This window comes from Pezoporus flaviventris, unplaced genomic scaffold, assembly GCF_033815535.1.
Source record: "Pezoporus flaviventris isolate CSIRO_AGI_PZ_B2104156 unplaced genomic scaffold, CSIRO_AGI_Pfla_v1 ptg000002l, whole genome shotgun sequence".
NCBI classification, from domain to species: domain Eukaryota; kingdom Metazoa; phylum Chordata; class Aves; order Psittaciformes; family Psittacidae; genus Pezoporus; species Pezoporus flaviventris.
Genome location: NW_026892550.1, coordinates 87,746,456 through 87,771,660, shown reverse-complemented (window position 1 = coordinate 87,771,660; position 25,205 = coordinate 87,746,456). Strand labels below are relative to the sequence as shown.

The following is a 25,205-nucleotide window of genomic DNA, read 5'->3' as shown; positions in this document are numbered from 1 at the left end:
AACAGCAGACAATAGAGAATCTTTAGACTATATTTAATCAAGTATGTATAATCCATTTTGGCACACTAATTTTTCATATCATAATTGTATATCAATTTCTCAAGTCTTTTGGGTGCAACTTGTTCATTCCACACTTTCTGTAACTACTGACAACCTCCTGAAACACTGACAATACTGTTCAGGCTTTTCTCCTTTTACATGGTGTGTTGCTTTGCATTGTATTTGTGATTGCCCACCATGCCTAGAATCAGTACCACACATAGTATGTACCTCAGTGAGTCTCTTTAAAATAATCTTTTATTTTTGTACTTAATTGCATAGGAACAGATGAGATGTTTACATTGGTAGCCTCGGAGCTTTTGAGATGCTGCCACTTTGTTTAGGGATCCTGAACACACTGGGATCCCAGTGTGTCCCAAAATACATTTTATTTATGTTCGTAAAATTCATTACAGGATTACATTTTTCTAAATGATTCAGTCCACTTCCTATGAAGTCAAATGACTTGAAAAGGAGAAGCTATTGATCAAACCTGGCAATATCATATGTGTGATGCACTAAGGAAAGAAAACGGTTGTATTAGATCAGAGGTTTACAGATCATTGCTCTAGAAAAAGTACACATTTGACAGCAGAAATGATCTGCATTTGTATACCTGATTTTGCAGGCTTTAGGAAGACCCCAGAATTGTCCAGTTGTTATGAAGCTTGTTTGTGGGTGTTGTGCTGGGCTGTAGGACATCACATGCTTACAACACTTGAGACCGAAATAGATATACTTCTGTGACTGGCTGCATCCATACACTTACAGTCTTAGCCAAGGAATTGTGAAAGCTATGAAACACATCTCCTCAAAGATGAAAGCCAGTGCCATATCCAGCAGGTGCTTCTGTGTTCCCAACCAAGAGAACAATCTCTGTAAGACTGGAAAACTGTAGGAAGAGGTCTGCAGAAGGTAGGCACTAATGCAATAGGCATGGATTTTTTTCACAGTATCACAATGCTTTCAGGCCAGTGCACATTTTCCACGATTAAATCTAGTAAATCAGGAAAAAAATCTTGTATGTAGCTAGAAGATTGCTTGTATATCAGTGATTGTAGAACTCACTGTTCTTTCAGTCAACACCAACAATAAGATGTAGGCACTTTGATCAGGACAACTCTGTGCCATTTCAGAGTGATGGGCATTTCAATGCAGAAGACTTTGTGTTAAATGATACTAATGATAGGGAAGGAAGTCTTCTCCTCAGTGTCCAACTTGTACCCATTCCTGTTGATGGCAGACGACTGCCCATCACTCTGAAATGGCAGAGTTGCCCTGATCAAAGTGCCTGGTTGTGCCAGAACCAATTTGAGAAGTCTTAAACTGGTTTGTATCTTTTCCAACTGGAACAGTTATACACTGATAAGCTGAAGGGAGGCTTTAATGATATTTAATGGATCTCCAAAAGAGCTTGATTTTATTAAAGAGTAACTGTGTTTAATTTCAGTCTGTCTCCAGCAGGTTTGCTAATCCTTTGTATATCTAGATGGGTTTAACACAGATTTGTTGTTTTAATAACGGATAGAAATCAAACTGATGCAACTGCCCCAAACCAGTTTGACTGCAGAGAGCCAAATCCTCCTGCGCAAATATTTCTTGTTAGAATCATGTTTCTAACAATTTGGGTAGAGTATTTCCTTGCCAATATAAGCTTTATCAATATAAACCAGTGAGAATCTTCCCATCAGTCAGAGTGTTTATTATCATCTTGCGTAAATAGGAATAGTTTTGTGTATGATTTGGATATGCTGGTTTAGACCTGCTTGTCATGGTTCATCTTGGTTTAGTTAGGCAGGCACAAGCCAAACAAATACAACCACTGTTCAATTCCTACAAAACTGCACATATGAACTCCACTAGAAAAACTAATTTTAATTTCAAAACAGCCCAAACAATCCTGAAGTTTCCAGAACAGAGCTTTCACTGGTATCAGTTAATAGACTTTAAAATAGCGCAGGTGAGCGAGAAGGACTCGGTATTATCAATGAGTTACATCGACTTATTGATGTAGCAACCTGGTCTGTAGCTTAGTAACAGATCTGGTAAAACTGATCCTCCAGCAAATAGCTTTATTTGCCCACTTTCTGTTTCAAAGCCAAAGGTTATGTACTGGGTTGTCTTAAGGCAACATGCCGTAGACTAGTAACTGGTCCTTCAGCACCTCATTCTGCTGGCAAAATCACAGCAAGCATGAAAGGTCTTGGGGACAAGGTTTTCTGTGCAATGTGGGACATAGGTGGTGGCTCACAGGGACGTGCCTGCTCCACACCTTGGCCAGCAGCTCTGACCTGCCAGGAAGGATGAAACCCCAGCAGATGCCCTGATTAAATTTGGCCATTTTTTGGCAGCAGGTACATTCCATTTCTGTTTTGTTTCTTAAGAAGTGATTGAAATGCTTTGTCAGTCTGTCTGCACCTCACTGCTCCCAGGTGCTGCTGCTTGCTGGCTTGCCCTGCTTCAGGCCACCAAATATTTGGGTTCATCAGGCCGGAGTTTCATGACCTTGTCCACACAGAGCAGGATAAGAGTCAGAAACCAGAGACTCCAGCCAACGGCCGCTGCAATCCATCCATAATCATCCATGCCCGTTGGGCAGCACAGGGCTGCTTGCGTGCAGATATTCACGTCTGGTGGAGAAGAAATGAAGTGAGCCGATGGGAGGCTAAGTACACACTAAGTTTCCTTTGCTAGAAGGCAGGTGAGATGGTGACTTTACTGTCTGTACTGTGGCCTGTCATTCTGCCTTGGCAGCTTTCCCCTAAGCCTGGCTCTTAACCTAGGGGATGGCAAGATTCAGTTTCATCTCCACATCTCCGAGACTCAAATACCCCTTTCTGGCCAAACACCTGAGCTGCTTCTCTTCACCACTCTGTCCACCATTACATTTTAAAAACACCTATTTAGCATCTCCTCAGTCAGTTTCAGGAATGGAATAGGATAGAAGTAGTTAGTTAAAATTTAAAATAAACCCAGGGTAGACAAACCTTCATGTGAGATAATAAGAGTTTAGGTACCCAACACCTCTGCCAGCAATAGAAGCAGTGGCTGCTCTCTGCTAGGCTGTTAGCTGTGACTTGTGTGTAACAACAGCAAAACACAGAGCCATTGGGGATCCCTGGTTTATGTGTTTAAAAATGAAATATTTTTTAACAATTCCATGTATTTTTTCTTGCATCTTTTGCATTTTATTTTTGATTGTTTAAATCAGTCCAATTTCCTAAAGTTAGTCAAGGAATATGTCAGTAGTTGTTTAATTTGTGTTGATATTTAAAGGTATCTGCCCTACTTCTTCCATTATGAGGACACAGTGAAGATACCCAGCTTTGTGTCTGTATCCCAGGTGGTAACGTGGAAATATCAAGGGAAGGCTAGAAGACGATGGTACCCCTTGGGCTGGAAGAGAAGCTAAGTGTGAAACCCCAGCACACAGGGGAACTGAGGCAGCCAAAACCACCTCGCATCTACGTGCATTGTGTATTGTGCACAAAGCTTGTCAGCTGTGAAAAGTGAATGCCTCCTGAGCATGATGCAGGGCAGGCAGCCTCTTGTACATTTCCAGGGAAAAGCAAAGTGAAGGTGCTGCTCGGGTGCTCTAGTTCATGTACATCAGGCAGGACCATGTTCCTGTGCATTGGCTTTCAGAGCACTCAGTTACAGTTGTCCTGCACTGTAGAGAGCAGCTCTTTCCGCAACAAAAGAGATACAGTTTGTGTGGGCCTAGAGAAGGGAGAGAGATGCTTGCCCCCTATGCCATGCTTTGAAATAGCATACGTCTATTTGTATGCATACTATAATTTGGGAAGTGCAGGACTGCAGGGATGTTTGACATTTGGGATGGAGGATGACTCAGGGAGGACTGGTTGGCTCTCAGGTTGTCTGGGACTGGCTGTTTGGGGAAGACCTGGTAGTTGGGGGGAAGAAACACTCTTGAGAATCTGTATTGTGCCTAAAGGCAGGCAGTTTGCAGGGAGCTTTAGTACACATAAGTTGAATTAGCTATGCAATAGTCTGTTCAAAGCTATGAGTCCACCTGAAGGTACGTAAGGTATTACGGGCATGCCGGTGGAGGAGTCTTAGAAATGTGTCTTAGAGTTTCACCCACAGTGGTAGGCTTTACAAAAGATAAATCCTCTTCCAGGACAGTCTCTCAGTCACCTGTGTACTTTCATCACCTGACTCTAACATCGTAGTAATGATTTATAAATACTTACTAAGACATGGTGTTTCATACTCAGTTGTGAGCATTGAGCTTGTTGAAGCATTGGAGACCTCTTGAGCTGCTGCCAGAAGGAAAGCACAAGAGAAAAGGCAAGTTACATTTAAAAAGCCATACTGGACATCGATCCTGAAAATCTAGAAGCCTTGCAGAGGTCTGTAGGATGGCAACAACTTGAAGAAAGTAAGTTCTTCTGCTAAACATTGCTGCAGCAAGGTATGCTTTCTCATCCCACCACTGTGAACACAGGCTCTGGATCGACCTGCTCTAGCACCAGGCATAACAAGCAACTGAATCACTGTGCCTCTACCTGAGTATGACCCTGATGTGAGCCATTCTCTCAGAGCTCAAATTATTCACTGTCTTTTCCCAAGCTACAGGGGCATATCGAGCAACAACTGAAACGAGAGAGGGCATTCGGCATTCAGTGGCATGGGGAGACCCATGGCCAGTGAGCTGTACAGCTACCTCCTTCTGCCCTTAGAAAATTCCCAGTAACTTCAGGGTGTGAAGGAGTCTGGCAGAGCTGAGGGCTGAGCCCATCTGTGGAGAGCACCAGCAGAGCCACCACAGCCTTGGTGAGGAGCTTTGGCTTTGCCACAGTTAAGGCACAGCTGTGCCTGAAACTGTTCTGGCTGAGCTCCAGCTCAGGCCAGCATTAAAACTAGTGCAGGCTGGAAAATACAACATACAGGAGAAGCTACAGGAGTAAGGACTTGCACACAGATGGAAGGGCTCCAACGTGCTGCTTGTCCACAGACAGAGTAGAAGCTATGGGAGAGCTGTTCCCAGTCAAACCATCCCTCTGAGCTGATAATTTGGAGTGTGAGAAAAATCAATTCCAGCCTGATTTCAGTTAAGACTTTGAAATAGCAGCTTGGGTTTAGTTTCAGCTCAGGAGAGCAAAACAGAACAAGACCTCTTAGCAAACTTCTGCTTTAAGTTTGGTATTTTCCACGTAACAGCAAATAAACTGAGGTTGTCCTGCAGGTGATGCCCCTCTTAGGGTCACCGGCTGTTGCCCAGCTTTGCATGTTGATCTGACAGGCAGGCAGCAAGACCAGAGCTTTCCTTATGGCTGCTGACACACTAGGAGAGGGTCCCTGGGCAGCCTGCTCCAGGGAAGGGCCTGAGTACTCCCCATTCCTCTTTCTGACTGTGCTAGGACTTGCTGAATTACTTTGGCTAAGCCCATGACTTGTTTTCTTGGTTAATAAGTACCTCATGGGAGCACTAGAAAGAATCATTAAGAACTGTGTGTGAGCTGTGGATGCCAGCCACTGGATCGTGTTTATAGACTCTGCAGACCTGTCAAAGCTAACCCATCTTTAACCTGGCAGGTCTCAGCTGGTGCTGATACAAGAATGCAGGCAGGAGCCTGGTGGGAAAGGAGCTGCTCACAGGTCTCAATTGCATTTTATTTTTAGGCAGCTTCTACAATTAAGGAGGCACCAAAGCCATATTTCCCACAAAAAAGCACCTAGTAAGAGCTAAACCGGACTATACTGAGCCTTCTGGGTGGTACTCCAAATGGTCCCTTGCCTCAGCCAGTATGGAAGGCCAAGTAACCATGGTTTCCTACCTCCTTGCCATTCAGTAGAGCAGCCTAGAGCTCAGTCACATTTACAGTGGCTCTGTAAATAGCTGGTAAAAGCACATCTCTTCAGAAAGATGCTGTGATCAATCACATCGCTGCTAATTCTCAATGGCATTAGTCAATTCCAGCTCTTAACACTTTTTAGATGAGAAAAGGGAGCCCACCTTTTTTTAAAGGAACAAATTTCTGAGAGTGGGCAATATATTTTGGTATGGAGCAGGAGAAAAGGCAGGGAATAGAAACTGGATCATGAGAGAAGACACATACCAGCTGAGCAGGAATACCAGAGCACGGTGGTGCAGAAGAGCACAGTGATGGCTGCCGAGGGCCCGCAGAAGAGGCGCTTCATGCCGGGGGTCTAGCTCCCACCCAGGTGGTAGCACAGGTCCGGCTGCTGTCGCTGGCAGCTCTGGTTCAGCAGGTCCTCGCTATGCTCAGAGAGCTGGTGTGCCTGGCAGAGGGTGGAGCAAAGGAGCTTCCTGCTGCCAGGACACCTTGAACTTTCCTGCCACAGCCGGGTGAGGGGAGAGAAGGGCTCTGACCCAAACAGCCCCAGCAGGAGGTGGATACCGGCACTGCGGCAGGTGGAGGGCCCCTGAAGGTCACGCCAAGAGGTTTCTCCCCAGGATCTGCTGCAGCTGGAGGGAGGAAAGGCCTCTGGAGCGAGCCGTTCCCAAAGAGGCCTCGGGCAGGTTGCTGGTGCTTTTCAGCCCCAGTCACTCATAGCTTCGGGTGCTGTGTGAGAACAAAGCTACGCAGGGCCTGTTCTGGATGTGCGGCCATCCCATGGGAGGCAAGGGGGAACGTGTCTGGGGTGGCAATATACTAGAATGGACAGTATTTAATAATTACTTCTTTTTTATCTCAGCACACTGCTGAAACCCATAGGGAGGGATGTAATAGACTTCCCACGTGAATGGCATAGTACAGGGTGCTGCAAGAGATGCGAGACTGAGGTTTGTTCGGTCTCCTTGAGAGTGAAGCCCATGTAGGCTTAGCCCTGGCTTTGTGGGGTGAACTTGCTTGTCCTCCCCACTCACCACCAAAAACACTCTGCTCCCTTCCAGCTGCATTCCATGGTGCAGCAGGGCACAAGCAGCCAGAGGTTTGGCCTACAGAGAAGGCTCACCAAGCAGCAGATGAAGGCAGGCCTGCTGGAAGAGGCATGTTAACCCCCCTTGTCTCCCTGTTTTCATGTCAACACGCCGCTGGGGCTGGCGGAGTTAGGGCTGTGGTGGCTGGTCCATGACAGCCACCTCCGGCTGTTGCAGGTATGTGTGTCCCTGCCCTTCGGCTGGCACGCAAGCAAGGGGTGGCCTAAGGTATGTTGTGCTCTGCTGGCAGCCAGGCTGGGTGTGTGACCCCAGTGGCCATCAGTCTTGGCCTCAATAGGCACAAATCACAGCAGGAGAGGTGCTGTAGAAACACTCCAGCTGTTCAGAGTTGTCTGAATTTAATCTACAGAAATAATAATCTTCATCTCTGCCTCATTTCAGCATCTGAGTCCTTTTGTGCTTGTTGTCTTTAATTCGTGGTTTTATCTGAGTGCTCTGTTGTGTCAAAGCTAAAACTCAGCTCTTTGCTGGGGAAAGGCCTTTCTTCCAGCTTCACCTTTCACTCTGGTATTTCTCACCCATGATTCCTGCTAGAAGTTGATCTGGCAGTTAATTTTACAAAAATAAGGAGTACAAAAGTGTGTGTGCAGCACAAAATGTTTGAGGGGAAATGAAAAGACAAAACTGCTCTGCTAGTGCATGAATGATTCAATTTTTAATGAAATGTCTTTTAACTATTACCTAATGCTCTTTGTCAGCTTGCAGGTAAAAGTGCCCATTTCTAAGAGGTGCTGTAAAGGTTTTGTCCAATTAACATAGCATATTTCTTTTCCTTTCCAAAATGTGTTCCCTCCATGTCTCAGAAAGGGCCTGCTCCAAAGCCTCCTGGAGCAGCAAACAGGCTGTGCTTGGCTTCGGTGGTTTTGGGATCAGATTGGAAATGAAGGCTTTGCTTGGTAAGTTCAGACATAACAGGAGCCCTGTAAAATCATCTCCTGACACAGATTTGATTTTGTTTCATTTCTTCTTTGTAACACATTCACATTTCAGTGTTAATGACTGCCTGAAGAGTGATAAGAGTCTCCAAAGCCTTCCCCAAGCTTGGTTTCTATGCATCACATGAATGCCTGTCTCCACAGAGATATCCTGGCACATGAGGCATGACAGCTGCATCAGTAGAGATGGGGTTTCCTCTCCTCGGGGTCCCCTTTCCATGCATTTTTCAAGGCAAGACTCCATTTATTCTTAAATTAGGTACTTCCCCACCCTTCCCTTTAGAGACTCTTCCACAGTGTGTAGGGCTGCTGGTCAGCTTTTCCTTATGATTATGAAGGAGGCAATACCTACCATTTGGTATATTTTGTGCCACAGAGATTTCCGGTTAAGGTTCTCTGGTGACCAAGGTATACCCTTGACACATCACCACCAGGTGTGGCTCTCAGCAAGTTACTACCTTTGTCACACACTCACTTTGTCTATATATATTTTTTTCTGTTTACATAGGCAACATGCTTGTATTTTCAATTCCAAATAAAAGCTGATTGCTGCTGCAATTCTTTTCCATCCCAGCAGTGACCCGCATGATGTCAAGTGAGCTATAGCACAATATCTAACTTAGGGCAAAGCACACAACTCTTGAGAGCACAGCAGAGTAGGTACATCCTCTCTGGTGTATCAGTGATAGGAGGATAAATCTCTTTCTTCCATATGACACTTGAGGTTGGGTTAACTACACCCCTACTCTCATTTTACTGTATGTGATGTGCTACTCTGCTTACCTACTGTGATAGGAGGGAGCTTTGGTGAAATAGAGCTCAAAACTTAATGTCTCATGTAGCCACACAAAACCTTCTGCATGGTAGAGCTAAGCATGGAGTGATTATAACTGAGATATTGATTCCAGAGCTACCTACAGCTGATGAAGCTTCACTGTGGTACTGAAAGTGATGACAGCCCGGCTCTGGAGGGGTTGCATGTTTGGGATCCCCCTAAACCCTGCGTGTTGGCATACTGAAGTTGATGATTAGCTGATAATTCCAAGTTGCTATTCACAAGGGCACTGCGGAACCTGTGAGATTATGGTGCTCAGCACCAAGGAGGATGTTAGGTGGTGTGAGACCACAGGAGTGAACTATCTCCTATGCTTGCTTTGTAGATAGCAAAACCTCCAAGTGATGCTCTAGAAGAGGCATGAGTTGGGAGGGCAGGTCTGTCTGTTAGCATCTCACTGTCTTTGTATTGCATGGCTAGCTCCCTCCCAGGTGGCCTTTATAAAGCTCAAAAAAGCTTAAGGGCCTTTATAAAGCCCTCAAAATGGCTTTAAAGAGCTCAAAACCTTAAGCCTGATGCCAATAATTTGTCCATCAGGGAGGGGGCCATTATGTTTAGTATCCTCATTGATGTGAAAAATAGCCATTTAAAATAAAGCTACCTATGAGCAAGGGATTTGATTTTTAAAGTGAGGCAAATGGAGGGACAAAATTCAAACCCACAAAGGTTTTACTCTTTAAATGAAAGAAGGAGAGGAAGGATGTGCTTTCTATTGCACAGAGGAAAGCAGCTCTAGCACTTTGAAATACTCCACAACCCTGCCCTTTGTGTTTCACAGTCCAGGCTGGGGTTGCTATTAGACAAATGTTGAGCCTGTGGCCTTGCTGTGACCTCATGTTGTCCCTCTGGAGACCCCAGTGAGGGAGTACAGGTCTGCCTTCATCTAACCAGGGCAGAGCTGCCAGCGCTGACAATGAGTCCACTGACAGGGCTCCTCTGAATTGCGCCTTATCATCAGCTGTCATCATCTGATCTTTAATAATAAGATTATTATAAAATAACATTCTTACATCCACATGCCAGAGGCATGAAATAGGATATGCTTTCTGCTGTTCTTCTCTACCCAGGAACAGGACAGAGGGAAGGGTAAGAGAGGTGGCTTTGTCCCTGCGCTTCGTGTTAGCTAATGGGATGGAGTAACTGGCGTCGTGTGGCTTGCTTTGGTGATTGTGTGTTGAGGGCCCCTTCTGCACCCCTGTCCTAACAACTTGTAGGGAAGTAGCTGAGTGTAGCTTTGGGCCTGAGTAAGAGCAACATAAGTGCAAAACAGGAACAAATCCTGGTATTGTCAAATGAACACAACAGCTTTGCTAGGGGGAAGAATGTGCTGCGGGTTCAGAGGTGGAGGAAGGAGCCTGAGAAGCTGCTTTATTTTGTTGTGTCAATATCTATCAGTTGATAACTGAATGGTGACTCCTCTTATTTATCATAGCACAGACTGGAAGGCAGTGTCCTTCCTTTTCCATACCAACTTCTCCACAGCACTGCATGATGGCAATGACTTCACCTCTGCCTTACCAGAAGTTCTGATTTCCCAGCAGAAAATGCTGACTTTTCTCAGCCTTTGCTCTTTTTTCTTTGGTAGTGCTGATGGAGAAAGCAGAACTGATCTCCAGCAGCGGCTTGCTCAAGAGGCGCACAGTGCAGCTAAAGCATGTAGGGAGCCAGGGAGCACATGGCCAGCTCAGCAGGGCAGCTGAACAAAATGGAAGTTTTAGCCCACCTATCAAAATTATCTTCTAATTTTGAATACCTATATTTTGGGTCATGCTGCTTGAGACAGCTGGATTTCAGGAAGTGGCACGAGCCCCCTTGCACGAGCTGGCCTCATGAAGTAGGGTCACTCTTCATTGCTTTTCAATAGAAAAACTCTGTACTGAGAAACTCCCGGCTGTTGCTCCCCTTTCAGCATTGTTCCCTTTGGACAAGCTATACCGTCTGGCTTGTTGGGTCAGGGTTACTGGGTACCCCTGAAAAAAACAAGTCTGGGAAAGCATTTCTTTAGGGGGTAGTTTATAGTTTACATATAGCCATGCATTTTCATTAGGTCTTCTATTGAGATAAAACTTCTTATGGGTGCTAGATTTAATAGTGATCCAGCCAGCCTTATTTACCAGAATGAAACCCTGCCTCCTCTGACCTCCATGGGAGCTAATCCATTGGTTTCAGGAGCAGCTGAATTTCTCTCTGGAGCTCCTACTTTAGCAGCTGAAGCAGAAGAAAGTCTATAAAGCCACTTTTTCCCACAGCATTTGTTATTTCAAGGAGTGAGAATCAAGTTCCTTGTCAGCATTGCCCCAGGCTAGCACAGCTCTGCTGGCTGAGACCCTGCCCTCCTAGCCCTCTCTTTGCTGTACAAGTCTGCCCGTCCCCTGGCTTCAGGAAAATCATTAATCTCCCATTGTTTCCCTGTCCTTTGCCGGCTGCCTCCAGTGAGGAAAAAACAGCGAGAAACAGCACAGAAGTCTTCCACCTCCCTGGCGACTGATCCTCCATCCAAGGCTTGCAAATGAGTTTTTATGTGTTTATAGCTCTCTGTATACAGCAGGTTTCAAAGGTTCTTGCTCGTTTTTGGGTGGCCAGGGCAGTGTGAGCCGGCATGCCCCATCTGTTATTAGTCTCAACAAGCCGTGTGCTGCTGCAACACAGCTCACACTTATTGCAGACCTGACACAAGGGTTGTGACCAAGCCAGAAAGCGCTGGGTCCAGACCACCTGGGGGGTGCTTCAGGACGGAAGGGGTTTTCCTCCTCTGGTGCAGACCAGTTCTGACTTTAAACGAGAAGGTTTGCTGTGCCCTGTGCGAGACAGGACAGTTGGCCTGGCTGCTTCGCTTACTGCCTTCCTTGCCCAGCGAGGTGCCTGCAGCCATGCCAAAGCACCATCCTGCTGTCGTCGCCTGACGGGACGCGCGGCTAGCCAAGGGAAGAGCTCGCCTCTTCCTCAGGGGCTGGAAAGGAGCGCGGTGGCTGAGAGGTAAACCTGAGTAACACCTTCCCCAAAGTGACTTACAGCACTGGGGTTTACCCTGCTCAAAACCCGGTGCGCTTTAATGCACTTTAATGCAGTGCACTACTGCTGGAAAACAGCGACTGGGGAAATTAAATGTTCCTCTGCCAAAGCAAAAACCAGGAGGGAGGGAGGATGTTGATAGAGGCATGGTTGCAGCAGGTGCCTTTGGGAAGCCTCCTGTATCTGCAGGAATGGATGGAGGGTGAACGCTCTGCATTTCCAGCAGGGCTGGGCAGGATTTCCTGGCTGGAAAGAGGTTTCTCTTTTTATTCTTCATTTTGCTCTCATTCCAAATCAAGATGAAAGTGAGCCTTTGGGGGTTTTCACTGACTGATTACCGAGGAAAAGCAGAGCCCTCGGTATGGATGGTTTTAAGCAGTTTAAGTAAGATATTTCCAAATATTGCATTTGAGTTTTGTTCTTTTAAGTCTAAGATTTTAATGCTTTTTCTAATGGAAATTAACTGCAGGTTTAGAAGCACAGACCTGCTTTAAATTCTAGTCTCTTCACAATTATCAGTTTAAAGAAGTTAAGGTGGAATTTTCTGATGGTCTTTTAAACTAAGAGCTAAGGAATTTTTTTTTTTTTGTACTTCCTTGGATGTGTAGTGAGGCTCTCTTGCAGCTTTTGTGTCTTTTTCCTGTGAAAAACATAGTTTGCTAAGACATTTCCAAACAACTTTAAAGATTATAGCCTTACTCAACCCACTGGAGCTGGCACGTTCTATGTTTTCTTTTAACAAGCTACTTGTTATCATATATTGTATTTTCAACATCTTAAATTGTTTAGTGAACGGCTACGGAGAGTAAGAAAAGGAAAACTCACAGGGTGAGAGAGCAAATACAGGCTTGTTACTATGGTGCTCCTGTTAAACAAGCCTTTAATGTCTTGCAAAGTGTTTCTCTCATATTTAAGATAAATCTTTCACGTTATAAAGAAAATTATTAGAATCCACATTTTTAAAAGTGTTGCAAGACAAGGTTCATAGAGAGAGAGACAATTGACTTCCCATCCCTGACAACAAGTAGAAGTGAGGTTATAAAGGGATTTTGTTTTTGCTATTTGCAAAATGTAAGTTTGCTACAAAATTATATGCATGCAAGACGTGTATCTACTTGCATCTTTCTCATTGGGAAAGAATAATTACTGTGTTTGTGCATGCCGATCAGTTAATTTTGTGCAAGAACAACTAAAGGCAATTTGTCTGTTCAGGTTATTGAAAGTCAATAACAAGCATATGACAAAAGGCTCTTTTGTAAAATGCACGTCATTTTGAAAACAGCCCTTTATAGGGAGAAAATGCTATTTAAACATGAAAGTTTGTTTTAATTTAAATTAAACAGTCTCCTCTTCTCCTTGTTCCCATATAACATGTTCCAAATGTGTTCGCAATGCTGTGTTCACACTCCCAATGAAACTGATAAAAACGAGTCAGGCCTCTTTCACCCATCTAATTGCAAGGTGAAATTAATGATTTTTCTTCTCTGTGTTGTGGAAGACAAGTAGAAACGAGTTTTTTTCATAAGCTCATTGTCCAAAACCCAAATAAAGGCCCAGAGTGCAGTGGCCTGAAGCATCTTTGGTCTGGCAGAGGACAGGGCAGGGTATTTGCTCATCATCTGTCCTCTTTCCCTGTGTCACATACATACTTAAGCATTCATCACTGCTCTGGTGGGATGAAGCCTCATGTGGGTTTGAGGAGGCTTTTAGGAGGTAAAGAAACCTTTTGAAGGACAAAATGGGTAGCATTGGGTTAGCTTCCAGCATCTTGACTCAGTGACCACAGTGTTCTTGCAGTGTTTTTCACCTTCTGGCACCTCCCTAGGTAAGGAAGACTGTGCTGCTGCCATCAAGGCCCCCACAGACACCCAGGTTGGAGGAGAGTAGGCAAAATGGCCTCGATCTTCCGGAGTGAGGAGATGAACCTGATGCAGCTCTTCCTGCAGGTGGAGGCTGCCTACTGCTGTGTGGCCGAGCTCGGGGAGCTGGGTCTAGTCCAGTTCAGAGATGTGAGTAGTACCTAGCCAGTGCTGAGCTGTGGGAGATGTTCCCTGGGGTGTGCTTATCGTTCCCTCAAAGGAGTTGGGGAAGGTGCACCTGCAGGGTGGTCAAAAAGCCTTTGGCAATAGTGGGACTTCCCAAAAGCTGATCTAAAAGCAAATCACCATGCTGAGGCCTGACCTATCCCTGTGTACCCATCCAGTGCTTTGCACCCTCTGCACAACATTAGGATGATTTCTTCCACCACCATAAAGCAGGGGGTCTCTCCATAAAAGTCCATCCCAGACACTTCCTGTCACAGCAAGACTTGGTGGAAATGAGCCACAATGTCCTTGGCCATAAGGGAAACCCAAGGTATTGCCCTGTCACTGGGTGTCTGTTAGATGCAGTGGTGTTGGCTGGCTGCACCAAAGGCGTTCATTCTCTTCTGATGTTAAAAATGAGCATGGCAGCGTGTAGCCTCCAGGCTTGGTTTTCCCTCCTGTTTTTAGCTGAATGTGAATGTCAACAGCTTCCAGAGAAAGTTTGTGAATGAAGTGAGAAGGTGTGAATCCTTGGAGAGGATCATGCGTAAGTAAATGCTTGTCAAATGCAACTGGCTTTCTGCCAACTGGTGGTGTGGGATTTATTTCTTTACGTGCTCTCACACTCTGGAGCAGAATTAGTGGCGAAATGGTGATGTTTTCATCTGAGCCCCTGCAAATGTTGTGCATGCGTCAGCTAATTACCACTTCACCCCATATGGGTAATAAATTGCTGCTCCTGTTTTGAAAATGGTTAACTGAACTGAATGGAGGTTAATTAGCTTATATAAAATCACAGGATAAATCTGGGGCGGGGCAGGAGGCTAATCCAGGTAACCTGACTGTTACACCAGTGTACACATGCCTCCTGTGGCCAAGGGCTTCAGCCTGGGGACAAATCCTTAAAGCCCAACCAGCAATGCTTGTGGTGTCTGCTGTCCCATGGACATGTGCTCTGTGAGTTCTGCACTTCCCCACCAGTGCTATAGCCACTGTGATAGCACTTGCCATTGGTAGAGAGAGGAATGAAACCTGACTTTGCTGTGTGCCTTATTCACTGGCCCAAGCAAGGGGATTCCATGCTGGCTGTAGGTTCTGGGGCTCAGGGCTCCAGCTGCCATGACTTCAGGAGAAACAAGAGTTCTTGCTGAGGAAGGATACTGCCAGGTGTCCAGTTCTTGGTGGCTGCGTATATGCATTTGGGTGATGGCCCTTGTATATTGCTTCCCCTTGTCACACCTCCATGTGATGCCTTAGTCCTGACAGGGACCTTAGCAGGAGCTGATGACCAAGATGATGCAACGGGAACAACTCTGTATAGATACTTCTGTGTCCATTCCTTGCAGGTTTTCTGGAAAATCACATTGAGGGAGACAGTATTGAGATGTTCAAACTAGAAAAGTACCCAGAGACCCCTCTGCCTCGGGAGATGATTGATATGGAGGTACAGAATTTGGAGCGGACCAAGGAGAGAAGGGGATGTGCACCAGGATGTCTGTGATGTGCTTGATACAGCCCTCCCCTGCAAGAAAGCATCCAGTAGCTGAGGCTGGCACAGCTCTCCCTGCCTGTGGAAGTGTTCCCGAAGTTACTGTCTCAGCAGTTAGGTTAAGCCTGGTCTCACCGTATGTTCCAAAGGATCCCAGTCTTTCTACCATCCTCTGTGAAATATCCTTCAGGTCCCACATATTAGTGGAAAGGTATCACTATCACAGAATGCCCCCATCACCCTATAGGAGAGAATAAGAAGGTTTTTGGGGTGATGAATCATAGAATACCAGGTTGGAAGGGACCTCAAAGGTCCAACCTTTCTTGGCAAAGCATGACCTAGACTAGATGTTCCAGCATCCTGTACAGCCTAATCTTAAAAATGTTCAGCGTTGGGGAATCCACCACTTCCCTGAAGAGATTATTCCAGTGTCTGTGAAAAATTTCCCCCTTGTGTCCAACTAGAATCCCCTCTGGAGTAACTTGTATCCATTACCCCTCCTCTTTTCCATGTAGCTCCTTGTAAAAAGGGAGTCTCCATCTTCTTTGTAGCCACCCTTTAAATACTGGAACTTGGTAAGCTGATGTTAGAACCAGCTTCATTGCATAAAAACCTCAGGGCTGTCTGTCTTAGTAGGAGTATGGTTGTGATATTGTAACATTGAGGCCTTGCTTTTGGTTGTGCAAGGGATGGTTTATTCTAGCTCAGTTTGAAGCTAAGGTTACTGACAGGGTAATTTTTAAATGCTGTACATGTTCATGACTAGAAAGAAATACCATGCTTTCTAAGGGCTTCAGTTTCATGAGCAAGGTGGTTACCTGATACGTTTCTAGACCCACATAGAATGGTCATCCTCACATAATTTTTGTCTGATAGCTGTGAACCTAAGCTAATGGCTGTATGTAGGCTGCTTTTGTAGTCAGCCTGTTCTGTAGGTGTGACAGCCAGTCCATCTGGGATCTGAGATGTCCTGCGGGAACCACAGAGATGCCAAGACAGGCTAATACCCTTAGACCATGCACCCACTTACCTGTCTGTGCTTTGGTCAGGTGAGTCAGAACTTTAATGCCAGAGAAGGACAAAGCATCCATCAGGGAATGTGGCAATGGGAAAATGAGGCATTGATGAATATCTTCCTACAAGCGCGGTGTTTATTAAAAACAAAATTGCTCATTGAACATTTCTGTATTCCCTCCTGGAAAAAACCCCAACCATCTGTTTGAGAGGTGGTATTACCTGAAGCATTGGTCTCCTTCAGAGTTTTTATGGATATGCTTGGACCCTAAACAGATGGTGCTGGAGAAATTTGAAGCTGAGCTGCTGGAAGCCAACCAGAACCAGCAAACACTGAAGCAGAACTTCCTTGAGCTGATGGAGCTCAAACATCTGCTGAAAAAAACTCAGGACTTCTTTGAGGTGAGAGGCCTCTTTGCTTTTCTATCAGAGATGGGGAAGGTTCCTAAAAGTGTTGGTATTTTCATTTGGCATGTGTTGCTATTACTGAGTTTTAGTCAAAACCCATCAGACTTTACCACAAGCCAGTAAGATATGTTTGCAAAAGCACCGCAGTCACTTTGGAGCCTGCGTTGCTCCGTAAGTCAATGGGGCTCAAGAAATTGGTTCCCAGATCTCTTTGAAAACTGCATTTATGCTTTTTGTTTGCTAAGATGCAATTCACCTATTCTTTTTCCTTTGGTCTAAATCTTTGTGGAAAGCTAACTTTGGGGAGAAAATGTCAGGAGAAAAACATGAAAAGAGTTTTCAAGCTGGAAATGCTGAATGTTGTTTTGTTTTTTTTTTTTAAACTAATGTTTTCCAGGCAGAAACCAATCTGCCAGATGATTTCTTCAGTGAAGACACATCTGGACTGCTGGAGCTGAAAAGCACTCCTGCTGCAGCTGCCAAGCTGGGGTGTGTATTGGTGATGGCCCCAGCCTGGGAAGGCTTCCCACCTGCACTTCATTGCTCTCACACTGGTACACTTCCTTAGGCTTTTTAGCAGAGGTTGCTTACCAGCCCCTCCAGCATCGCTGTTTAATGAAGATGAAAGAGCGACTGTCCTCCAAAGTTATCATTAAAACTATGGTCAAGTTATGGATCAGTGGGACAAATGGACTTTCACTTTCAGGCCACCAGTTTCAGTGACCCCCTAGTAGGTATTGATTGAAAATTGACATCTCACCTGTGGCTTCTGGATACAGACATCTGGCTACCAGCCTGCTTCTTAGGGATGGATGTCTAAGCACACAAAAAGCTGAAAAGCTGTAAGGTTGCTTGCAGTGGGCTTTGTCTGTGATAGAAAGCAGCGAGGCACTGAGGGTGAGAGATAAGAGAGTAGAAACACCACTGTGCGTATTGCTAATGGTAATTCAGTGGACAGCATAGACTCAAACAGCTTTTTCTTGTGTATATATCAGCTAGGTGTGGTGAAAGTTGCTGATAGTGATCCTCCAGGCTAGTGTTTTTATCTGCTCATGCTGCTATTTCTGAAGTCCTGTTCAACTCTTATAAGCAAACATATGCCTGCAGAGGACTTGCCTTGGTGGGTGTATACCAGCATGTCATGCTGCAAAGGTGCAGTCTAGTGCTTTCTGGGAAAAGGAAAACAGGAGGGAGTAAAGATAAACCACCACTTCAGAATAGCTGCCTTCTTCCTCTGTCATTCAGGCACTTTGTGTGTGACTTTAAGCCTCAATCTGTTCCTCTATTTCTAGCTAGGATTGTCTCATCTCTTCTTTTTCTGTTGGTCTGGGGAGGACTTAGAATGTTTAAAAGAAAGAGCAACAGGATAAAGTCAGCAGATGGAGACAAGGGCCAGGCTTGAGCAAGGACTTCTTTCCTAGTAGTGTTTACACCAGCACCATGGCTATCATGGACTAGAAAACAAGAGACTGTAAAATAATTTGTGCTACAGGTCCTAAACGACTTAGAATGGTCTTGTAATTTATTTATCTTTTAACTCTGCTCAGATTCACTGCAGGGGTAATCAGGAGGGAAAGGATGGTACACTTTGAGCGTTTACTGTGGCGAGCCTGCAGAGGAAATGTCTACCTGAGGTACACTGAAATGGATACCGCCCTGGAAGACCCTGTGACAGTAGGTGCCAACCTGTTATTGCTTCATGCTACTCCTCATGCATGTTTGTGACATGCAGGAACCAAACTGGTGCCCTGGCTGTGCTGCAGCACCAGCTGCCTCACCAGAGCTGGGTGTCTGTCTGAAGGCGCCTGTAGAACAAAGGTGGGAAGGTTTGAGGGTGGAATAAGTTTCTTAGACATTGCTTTCACTTTTTGCCATTATTGACGCTTATTTTTCCTGCCTGGTTAAGATGCTTGTGAACCCTAGCAAGGTGGCTGTGTTACAGGGACCCTTTGCTCTGGGTAGGATCAAATTCTGCTTGAATTATGTTGCAGAGAGAAGAGATGAAGAAGAATGTGTTCATTATCTTCTATCAAGGAGAGCAGCTTAAGCAAAAAGTCAAGAAGATTTGTGACGGGTAAGGCAGGCCTGTGGGCAAGGCAGAGGCAAGTAAGTACGTCCATGGCAGACTCCCATGGAGGTATTTACCTGTCAGCTCAGGATGGCTGATTTTGGAGCTGGAAATCAGCTCTCCAGATCTCCAGCTCTCCAGCAGTCAGCTCTGCCACTGACCTTCCTTCTGCTCCTCAGCTCTGCTGCTCCTAATTATGAAAGGTATCCATCACCTTGGCACTTGGAATTGATGTCCTAAATTTTCCAAAGTGACTTAAAGGTCTTCAAGCTTCACTCATTAGGCTTTTAACTTGGGAGATCTTAAAGGGGCCTTTTTTTTAAGAAATACTCAGCATCCTTCCCCTGAAAACCAGGGGCCCTAACTTGGGCACTAGGAGCATGGTAATCCCCAACCTGTTCTCAAGCTTTCCTGCATTCCATCATGGAAAAGAGGATGCTGTAGTTTATTCAGTCCTTTCCCAAGGCCTTTGAGCAATATCTGTGTAATCAGAGATAGAGCCCAGGAAAGAAATGAAAGCTTCATGCAACCTGACTTGTTTCCACCCTGTTAAGCATCTTGAAAAGATAATTCAGGTTGAATGTTTTGTTACTCTTTCATAACGCTGATGACCAATGGGCTTCGTTGCGGTGTAAAACAGATTTGACGACAGGATCTGCCTGTTGTCACCAAATCCATTTCAGGTATATCCCCTTGGACAAGTGGGGTCAGCCAAGCACCTGTGGGCTGCATAAGGTCACAGGGAGGGGGTGAGCAATTGCTCTTACCCGACCTGTGCACTTAAGGCAGGTCTTTCCTTACATCCTGCATTTAATCAGAATAAAAGCAGGAAGATCAGTTCATACAGCTGGGATAGCTGAGTTCAGTCCCATGAAGCGACAGATCCCTGGGGACTAGACTATTAGCAACTCCTGCGTTAGAAATGGGGGTCCTGCAAGATGCCACCTATAGGCAGTGAAGGGCAGTGCTCATTCTGAGAGCAATTCAGCACTCCCGAAGTGGGCATCTCTATGAAGCAGCCGTGGGAGCATGGCCATCTTGGGGAAGACTCCCAGCTCTCAGTCACTCATTTCTGATCCTGAACCTCAGACATGGAGGGAGTTCTGCCATCACCACTGTGCAGGATCAGCTTGCTGCTGCCAGTATGAGTCTCATTCTCCTTCTGGATTACAGTTTCCTGCCTATGGCCCATTTACTTACCTGCTTTTTAGATGCTGTTCAGTACCCTTCTCTCTTTCTGCACTCATAGTCAGTTGCTGGTGGTGACCATTTCCCATTGCATCTGCCCCTGTGCTGATAGCCTTACAAGTTGTCCATACATTCAGAGCTGACTGGGGTTGCCCACAGAATGCTGCAGGTGCTGCATTTTGGAGGATTTTATTTTCCATTTCCTTCCCCTGCAGCAATTTAAATTCCCTGGAGTCAAAAGCACAATACTATTTTTTTTTTATTTTTTTTTATTTCTTTTACTGGGGTGGGAGTAAAAGAACAGGCAATGCAATTCCTGTCAACATTTTCAGTATTGATTGAACCCGGAATCATCCAAGCTGGAGGCATGACCTTCTGCAGCAGGGTGCAGCTGGGAGCATGAGCAGATGCCTGAAGGGTGGGCCACCATGTGCAAAGTTGTTATAAGTTACCAGCATGGATGTGGTGGTAGGTTCATAGAAAGGAACTTGGACTAGTTTCTCTCAGCCTCTTGTAACTGAAGGAAAACATACCTACCTAAGACAAATTCACAGGATATCCTTTGCAGTGCTAGTGCGCTAGTTTTTGTTTATTGCCAGGTAATCAGGCTACCCTTGAAGTCATCTTCTCTTTTTTTCTTCCTCCCTTTCAAATCTTTTGCTTGTTAATATGCATGCATATAGGAATGTTTTGCTGAGTGGCAGTTTTTTAAATGTATTAATCCCGTGATTCTTCTTTTGTGCTCTGTGGGCCATCAGTCATCCCTGGAACACAAGCAAAGTTATTTTGGTCTCGTCCATCTTTAAGGCAGGGTTAACTGTACCTAAAGCAGATGGCACTGTCATTCCAGCCCCAGCAGGACATTTCTGCTTAGCACTAAGTCATCATTCATGACAAGTAAATACCCTGCAAAAATCATGGGACTGGTATAAGCCAGTCTCCTGCAAGGCAGGCTAAGATTTGTTTGCAGAGCAGTGTGCCTCAGGTTACGTTTGTAGTCCCTGCTTGACTCTAATTGGTAACATTAGTCTGCCAATTTCATGAGCATTAAGTCCATGCACAAATTTATTAGTGGAAGGTGTAGAGGGAGCAGGGAGGAGGAAAATGTAGGAATTTTTCTCTTCTTCCTTTTCTTGCGGCTGCCTCAGTGCTAATGTGAATACTAAACTGGGTTTATCAATGTAAGGATTCCCTGCTGAATTCTCCCGGAGCTTTGAGAGATGTCTGTGCCATTAGGGCAAAGCTGATACTCAGTATGCAAAATGGCTGTTAAAACATCAAAGCAACAGTGCTGCTATAACATTATTGGAAATGGGGGAACTGTACAGCATGGAGGAATAAGCTATCAAGTTTGATTAAAAATCCTTATTAAAAATTAACTAAGAGCTGTGAAGAATAAGAAGATGGAAATAATTAGGTAGGGTGAATAACCTTTGGAAATGAATATCAGGTGTTGAGTAAGGAGAGATTCAATTCTGGAAAGGGAAGTTTAGCAGAAGATCGCGTGCTGTCATTGAACATGGTTCTGTTCTGATCTCTTGGAAACCGCAACATGTTTTATTCGATTTGCAACTGTCCTCACTTGTGTGTGTGCTGGAACTGATTTTGGAAGGCAGGTGGTGACATATTCTGTGATCAGACAAAGCCAGCACGTTATGCTTATCTGTACACAGAGCATGTACATTTTTGTCTCTTAAACAGGGATAGACCCCCATGACCCTGTGACATCTTCTTTTAATTCATCTCATATGCAGAAAGGCAGCCCTTCTGCAACCCTAACTCAGCGTAAGTCTGCTGCAGGATGGTAGATGTGCGGCCTTAGGTGGGCAGATCTCCACTCTGTAAAGAGGAGATCCCTTCCTGCAAACCTGTTGAGGCAATATTGGACAACATTTACTACAATGCCCTTGAAGTGTCAGGGCTGGCACAAGCACTACAGAAAAAAGATGAGGGGTCTCTGCTATTTTAGTTACTGTAGCACCGCAGTTCCATTGAAGCTGGTAGGCACAGATCCTTGTGCAGCACCTTGTGATCTGCAGTGTCCCAGTGGGAACTCCTTGTGCCTGCTGTTCATGCATGAAGTATACTCTGGGACTTGTTTTGCAGGCAGAACAGGTAGCTGTACATTTTTCAGAGAGACATGCAACTTATTTCTAATTGGCTGTATTGGGTTCGCATAATGGCTTTACAATATCGCATTGTGCTGTACTAGTGTAAGCACCTTTACACAGGTATGACTTGTAGTTGTACTAGAGAAAGTCGTATTGCATATTACAGGTGAAGCAGTATACAACACCTGCACGGGGTTAAGACCTTCACTCACGTATTAGAAACCCAAATTATACCATCCTAAACAAGACAGCTGAATCAGACAGAGCCTTGGGTGACATGGTTTAGTGTGAGGTGTCCCTGCCCATGGCAGGGGGTTAGAACTAGATGATCTTAAGATCCTTTCCAACCCTAAGTATTCTGTGATTCTATGAATCTCCCAAATACAGCCTTAGGGATAGGCTTATAAAAGCATTTCTACTGGCCTGGCCACATCTAAGCTGACATAAAAGCTACCGCTCTCACCCATCATTCCCTTGCTCCCAAGCTGTCTAGCCAAATAGACGGCCCAGAATTCAAGAGCTGGCTGTACAATCATCCTGCTTTTGTTTCACCCTGGAAATACAGTCTTTTTGTTTTTCTTTTTGTTTTCTACCTTTATTTTGACAGTTCTTCACTTCCACAGCCTGCAGGCAGGCAGAGTGTTTTCTTGCTTGCAGCAGTAGCTCAGCTGATGCCTTCTCCCAGTGACTGGAATACGGTAGTGCAGAGACAGGGACGAGGTATTTTTCCAGCGTCAGTGCAAGAGGGACATCTGTTGGCTACTGTGTTAAAGGAGCTGCCTTTGCCACGGTGGGTTTTTCTGTGGCTCTGTGCTGCTCAAGCAGCTTGTGGACATGCCGGAGGTGCTGACCACTGTGTATAGTAAGTATCATGTAACTTGTAGCACCTGAGACAGAGACTGTTTTTTCAGCTAGAAGAAGCAAAAGGATCGTTTTTGTTATGAAGAAATAAATGTACCTTTTCTGACCTTTCTGGGAGGCCAGACACAACTTTGTGTTATGTAAGATGACTATACTACTGGATAAGGAATAAAGTGGCCCATTAACAGATGTTTTCCCCACCTATTGAGCTGAAAAACGTCAAGAGGAAGAAAACTCAGTCAAATAAATGGTGTTTCTCATTTCTCTCTTACTGAGGCTAGATTCCATGCCACAGTCTATCCCTGTCCGGAGTCTGTCACTGAGCGCCGAGAAATGCTTGATGGAGTCAACACAAGGATCGAGGACTTAAACACAGTAAGTGGCAGCAGTTTTACCGGGGTCTGAATCCCGCAAGCGGGACCTGCCCAGACATTTGTCCTGTCTGACTCTCTGTGGCCATGGCCAGATCCCAGACTTGGTTTGGGAGCTGGCTGTGAGGAGCTGGCTGGTGGCTGGGCCTGAAGCCATCAGCCCAGGAGTGGTCCTCCCACTGGTTGTGGAGACGTGATTGTGCTCTGCACTGCCCATTTATATCCCCTGGGAGCTGCTGCGGGACTGCCTTCCATCTGAGGAACCCAAAAACTCTTGCTGCTGTTAGCCATGCAGAGGTCAGAGGTTTAAACTTTATGATAGGGGGCTACAAGATGGGATTTAAGGTCATCAGCAGGCTGTAGGTATTGTAACCAAATTGCACGTGGTCCAAAGTGGTTTCACCTAGATCTTACAGCAGCTCACAAAGTTGTTTGGTCACAACTGTAGTACTCTAAGGATTTCTTTTATGTTTAAATTAGGTTTTCTTTACTGAGGAAATCTTGGGTGCTTGTCACACTAGCAGTAGAAAGCCAGTACTGCTGTTGTAGAAGTATCCAACCTCTTTATTCCAACATTTAACACAGGGCTGAAAAATGACAAGTTCAGTTGTTATGGGTACTCTAGCTTGTGTATCAACATAGGGTACTAGGAATTCACACATTTGGGAGGGACTTCTGCCTGTAACCTTTGTATTGTCTCACATGACGGTCAGTGGATCCCAAGGTCAGAGGAAATGGAAGCCCTTTTTGCCTGTGGTGGCCCATCTGGCAGTTGACATCCTGCTGTCATCCCTCTTGTGAACACCTGTGACTGACTGCTTCCAAACTGACTTTCACTTATGAGCATCATGGGCAGCCAGGTTTCTCCAGAACTTGTAGACCACACGCGTCCATAAATACATTATCTCCATCACCCATTTATTCAGCAGGGTTGTGGTGGACACATCATGCATGGAGGTTCCACCAGGGCCATGAGCTTTAGCTCTGGCAGTGCCGGCACACTCATGGATGTGATGTGCCCCAAGTTAATGGCATAGAGCTGCTTGCAGGAGATGGCAGGGTGGGAGTGCATGGCCAATCCCACAGCTCAGTAACTCCCAATGATCTCCTCTACATTTACAGAGGCTTGAGACCATGCAGGGAAAGTCCTTAGTAAACACCATTGTGCACCTGGTGTCAAGCAGTCCTGTGTTCAGATCTGCACACACTGTCCTCCAGGATACTCCACACATTCATGCAAATCCCTCCCTTTCCACAACCCTCTTCCAGCAGCCTTCCCCAAATAACGGCTGCATAGATCATGCTGCCTATACCTTTCCTGTCTCAGGCATTGACTGTGTTGTGCCTACAGGTGATAGACCAAACCAAGTCTCATCGCCAGCGACTGCTGCATGAGGCAGCAGAAAACTTGTGGTCCTGGAGGATCAAGGTGAAGAAAATAAAGGCCGTCTACCACATCCTGAATTGCTGTAACATTGACGTCACCCAGCAGTGCGTCATTGCAGAGATCTGGTTCCCAGTGACTGATGCTAGCCGGATAAAAAGAGCTCTCCAGCAGGGAATGGTAAGAGACCAACATTTTGGATCCCTTAAGATCTCACCCAAACTTTATTGTTTATATGTTGACCGTATGAACAGACTTCTCTTTGTTACCCTAATGCTGCGTTCCCTTTTCTGTTTTAATTAAAGTAGAGGTTGTTGCATGACTGCTTGGCCTCAGGGAGTTTAAGGTCAGCATTAAATCTTAGCAGGTTTGTGATTGACCCATGAGTCAGCAGTGCTGGCAGCTTTCCCTGAACAAATCAATAGCACAGAATATGGAAAAATCTGGATATTAGAAAAAGGGTTGAGGTATAACACTCTTGAGCCTAGCTTTTGTGTTGCTGCCTGCATGTGTTTGGACACAAACTGTAGTGCTG

General features: G+C 45.4%; 2 protein-coding genes across 4 annotated transcripts in view; one reads left to right on the top strand and one right to left on the bottom strand.

The window, feature by feature from the left end:
- Positions 1–279: 279 nt before the first annotated feature.
- Positions 280–6,540, bottom strand: TMEM213 (transmembrane protein 213). The gene is made up of 3 exons (XM_061444950.1): positions 6,123–6,540; positions 4,254–4,322; positions 280–2,669 (listed from the first exon to the last, which is right to left on the bottom strand). The coding sequence occupies exons 1-3, from the start codon at positions 6,202–6,204 to the stop codon at positions 2,500–2,502; spliced, it is 321 nt and encodes a 106-aa protein (XP_061300934.1). The 5' UTR covers positions 6,205–6,540; the 3' UTR covers positions 280–2,499.
- A 344-nt stretch (positions 6,541–6,884) lies between these two features.
- ATP6V0A4 (ATPase H+ transporting V0 subunit a4) overlaps positions 6,885–25,205 on the top strand; it is a 33,435-nt gene continuing 15,114 nt past the window's right edge. The window contains exons 1-10 of one of the 3 annotated variants that reach the window (XM_061444962.1): positions 6,885–7,126; positions 13,578–13,761; positions 14,245–14,323; positions 15,123–15,220; positions 16,556–16,681; positions 17,085–17,176; positions 18,235–18,361; positions 18,679–18,761; positions 23,197–23,290; positions 24,638–24,850. In XM_061444962.1, the coding sequence (XP_061300946.1) occupies positions 13,645–13,761; positions 14,245–14,323; positions 15,123–15,220; positions 16,556–16,681; positions 17,085–17,176; positions 18,235–18,361; positions 18,679–18,761; positions 23,197–23,290; positions 24,638–24,850 (1,029 nt within the window). In that variant the 5' untranslated portion in view covers positions 6,885–7,126; positions 13,578–13,644. Of the gene's footprint in view, positions 7,127–11,269; positions 11,717–13,577; positions 13,762–14,244; positions 14,324–15,122; positions 15,221–16,555; positions 16,682–17,084; positions 17,177–18,234; positions 18,362–18,678; positions 18,762–23,196; positions 23,291–24,637; positions 24,851–25,205 lie in introns of those variants that run through there. The other 2 variants (XM_061444963.1, XM_061444961.1) reach the window with 2 other exon arrangements.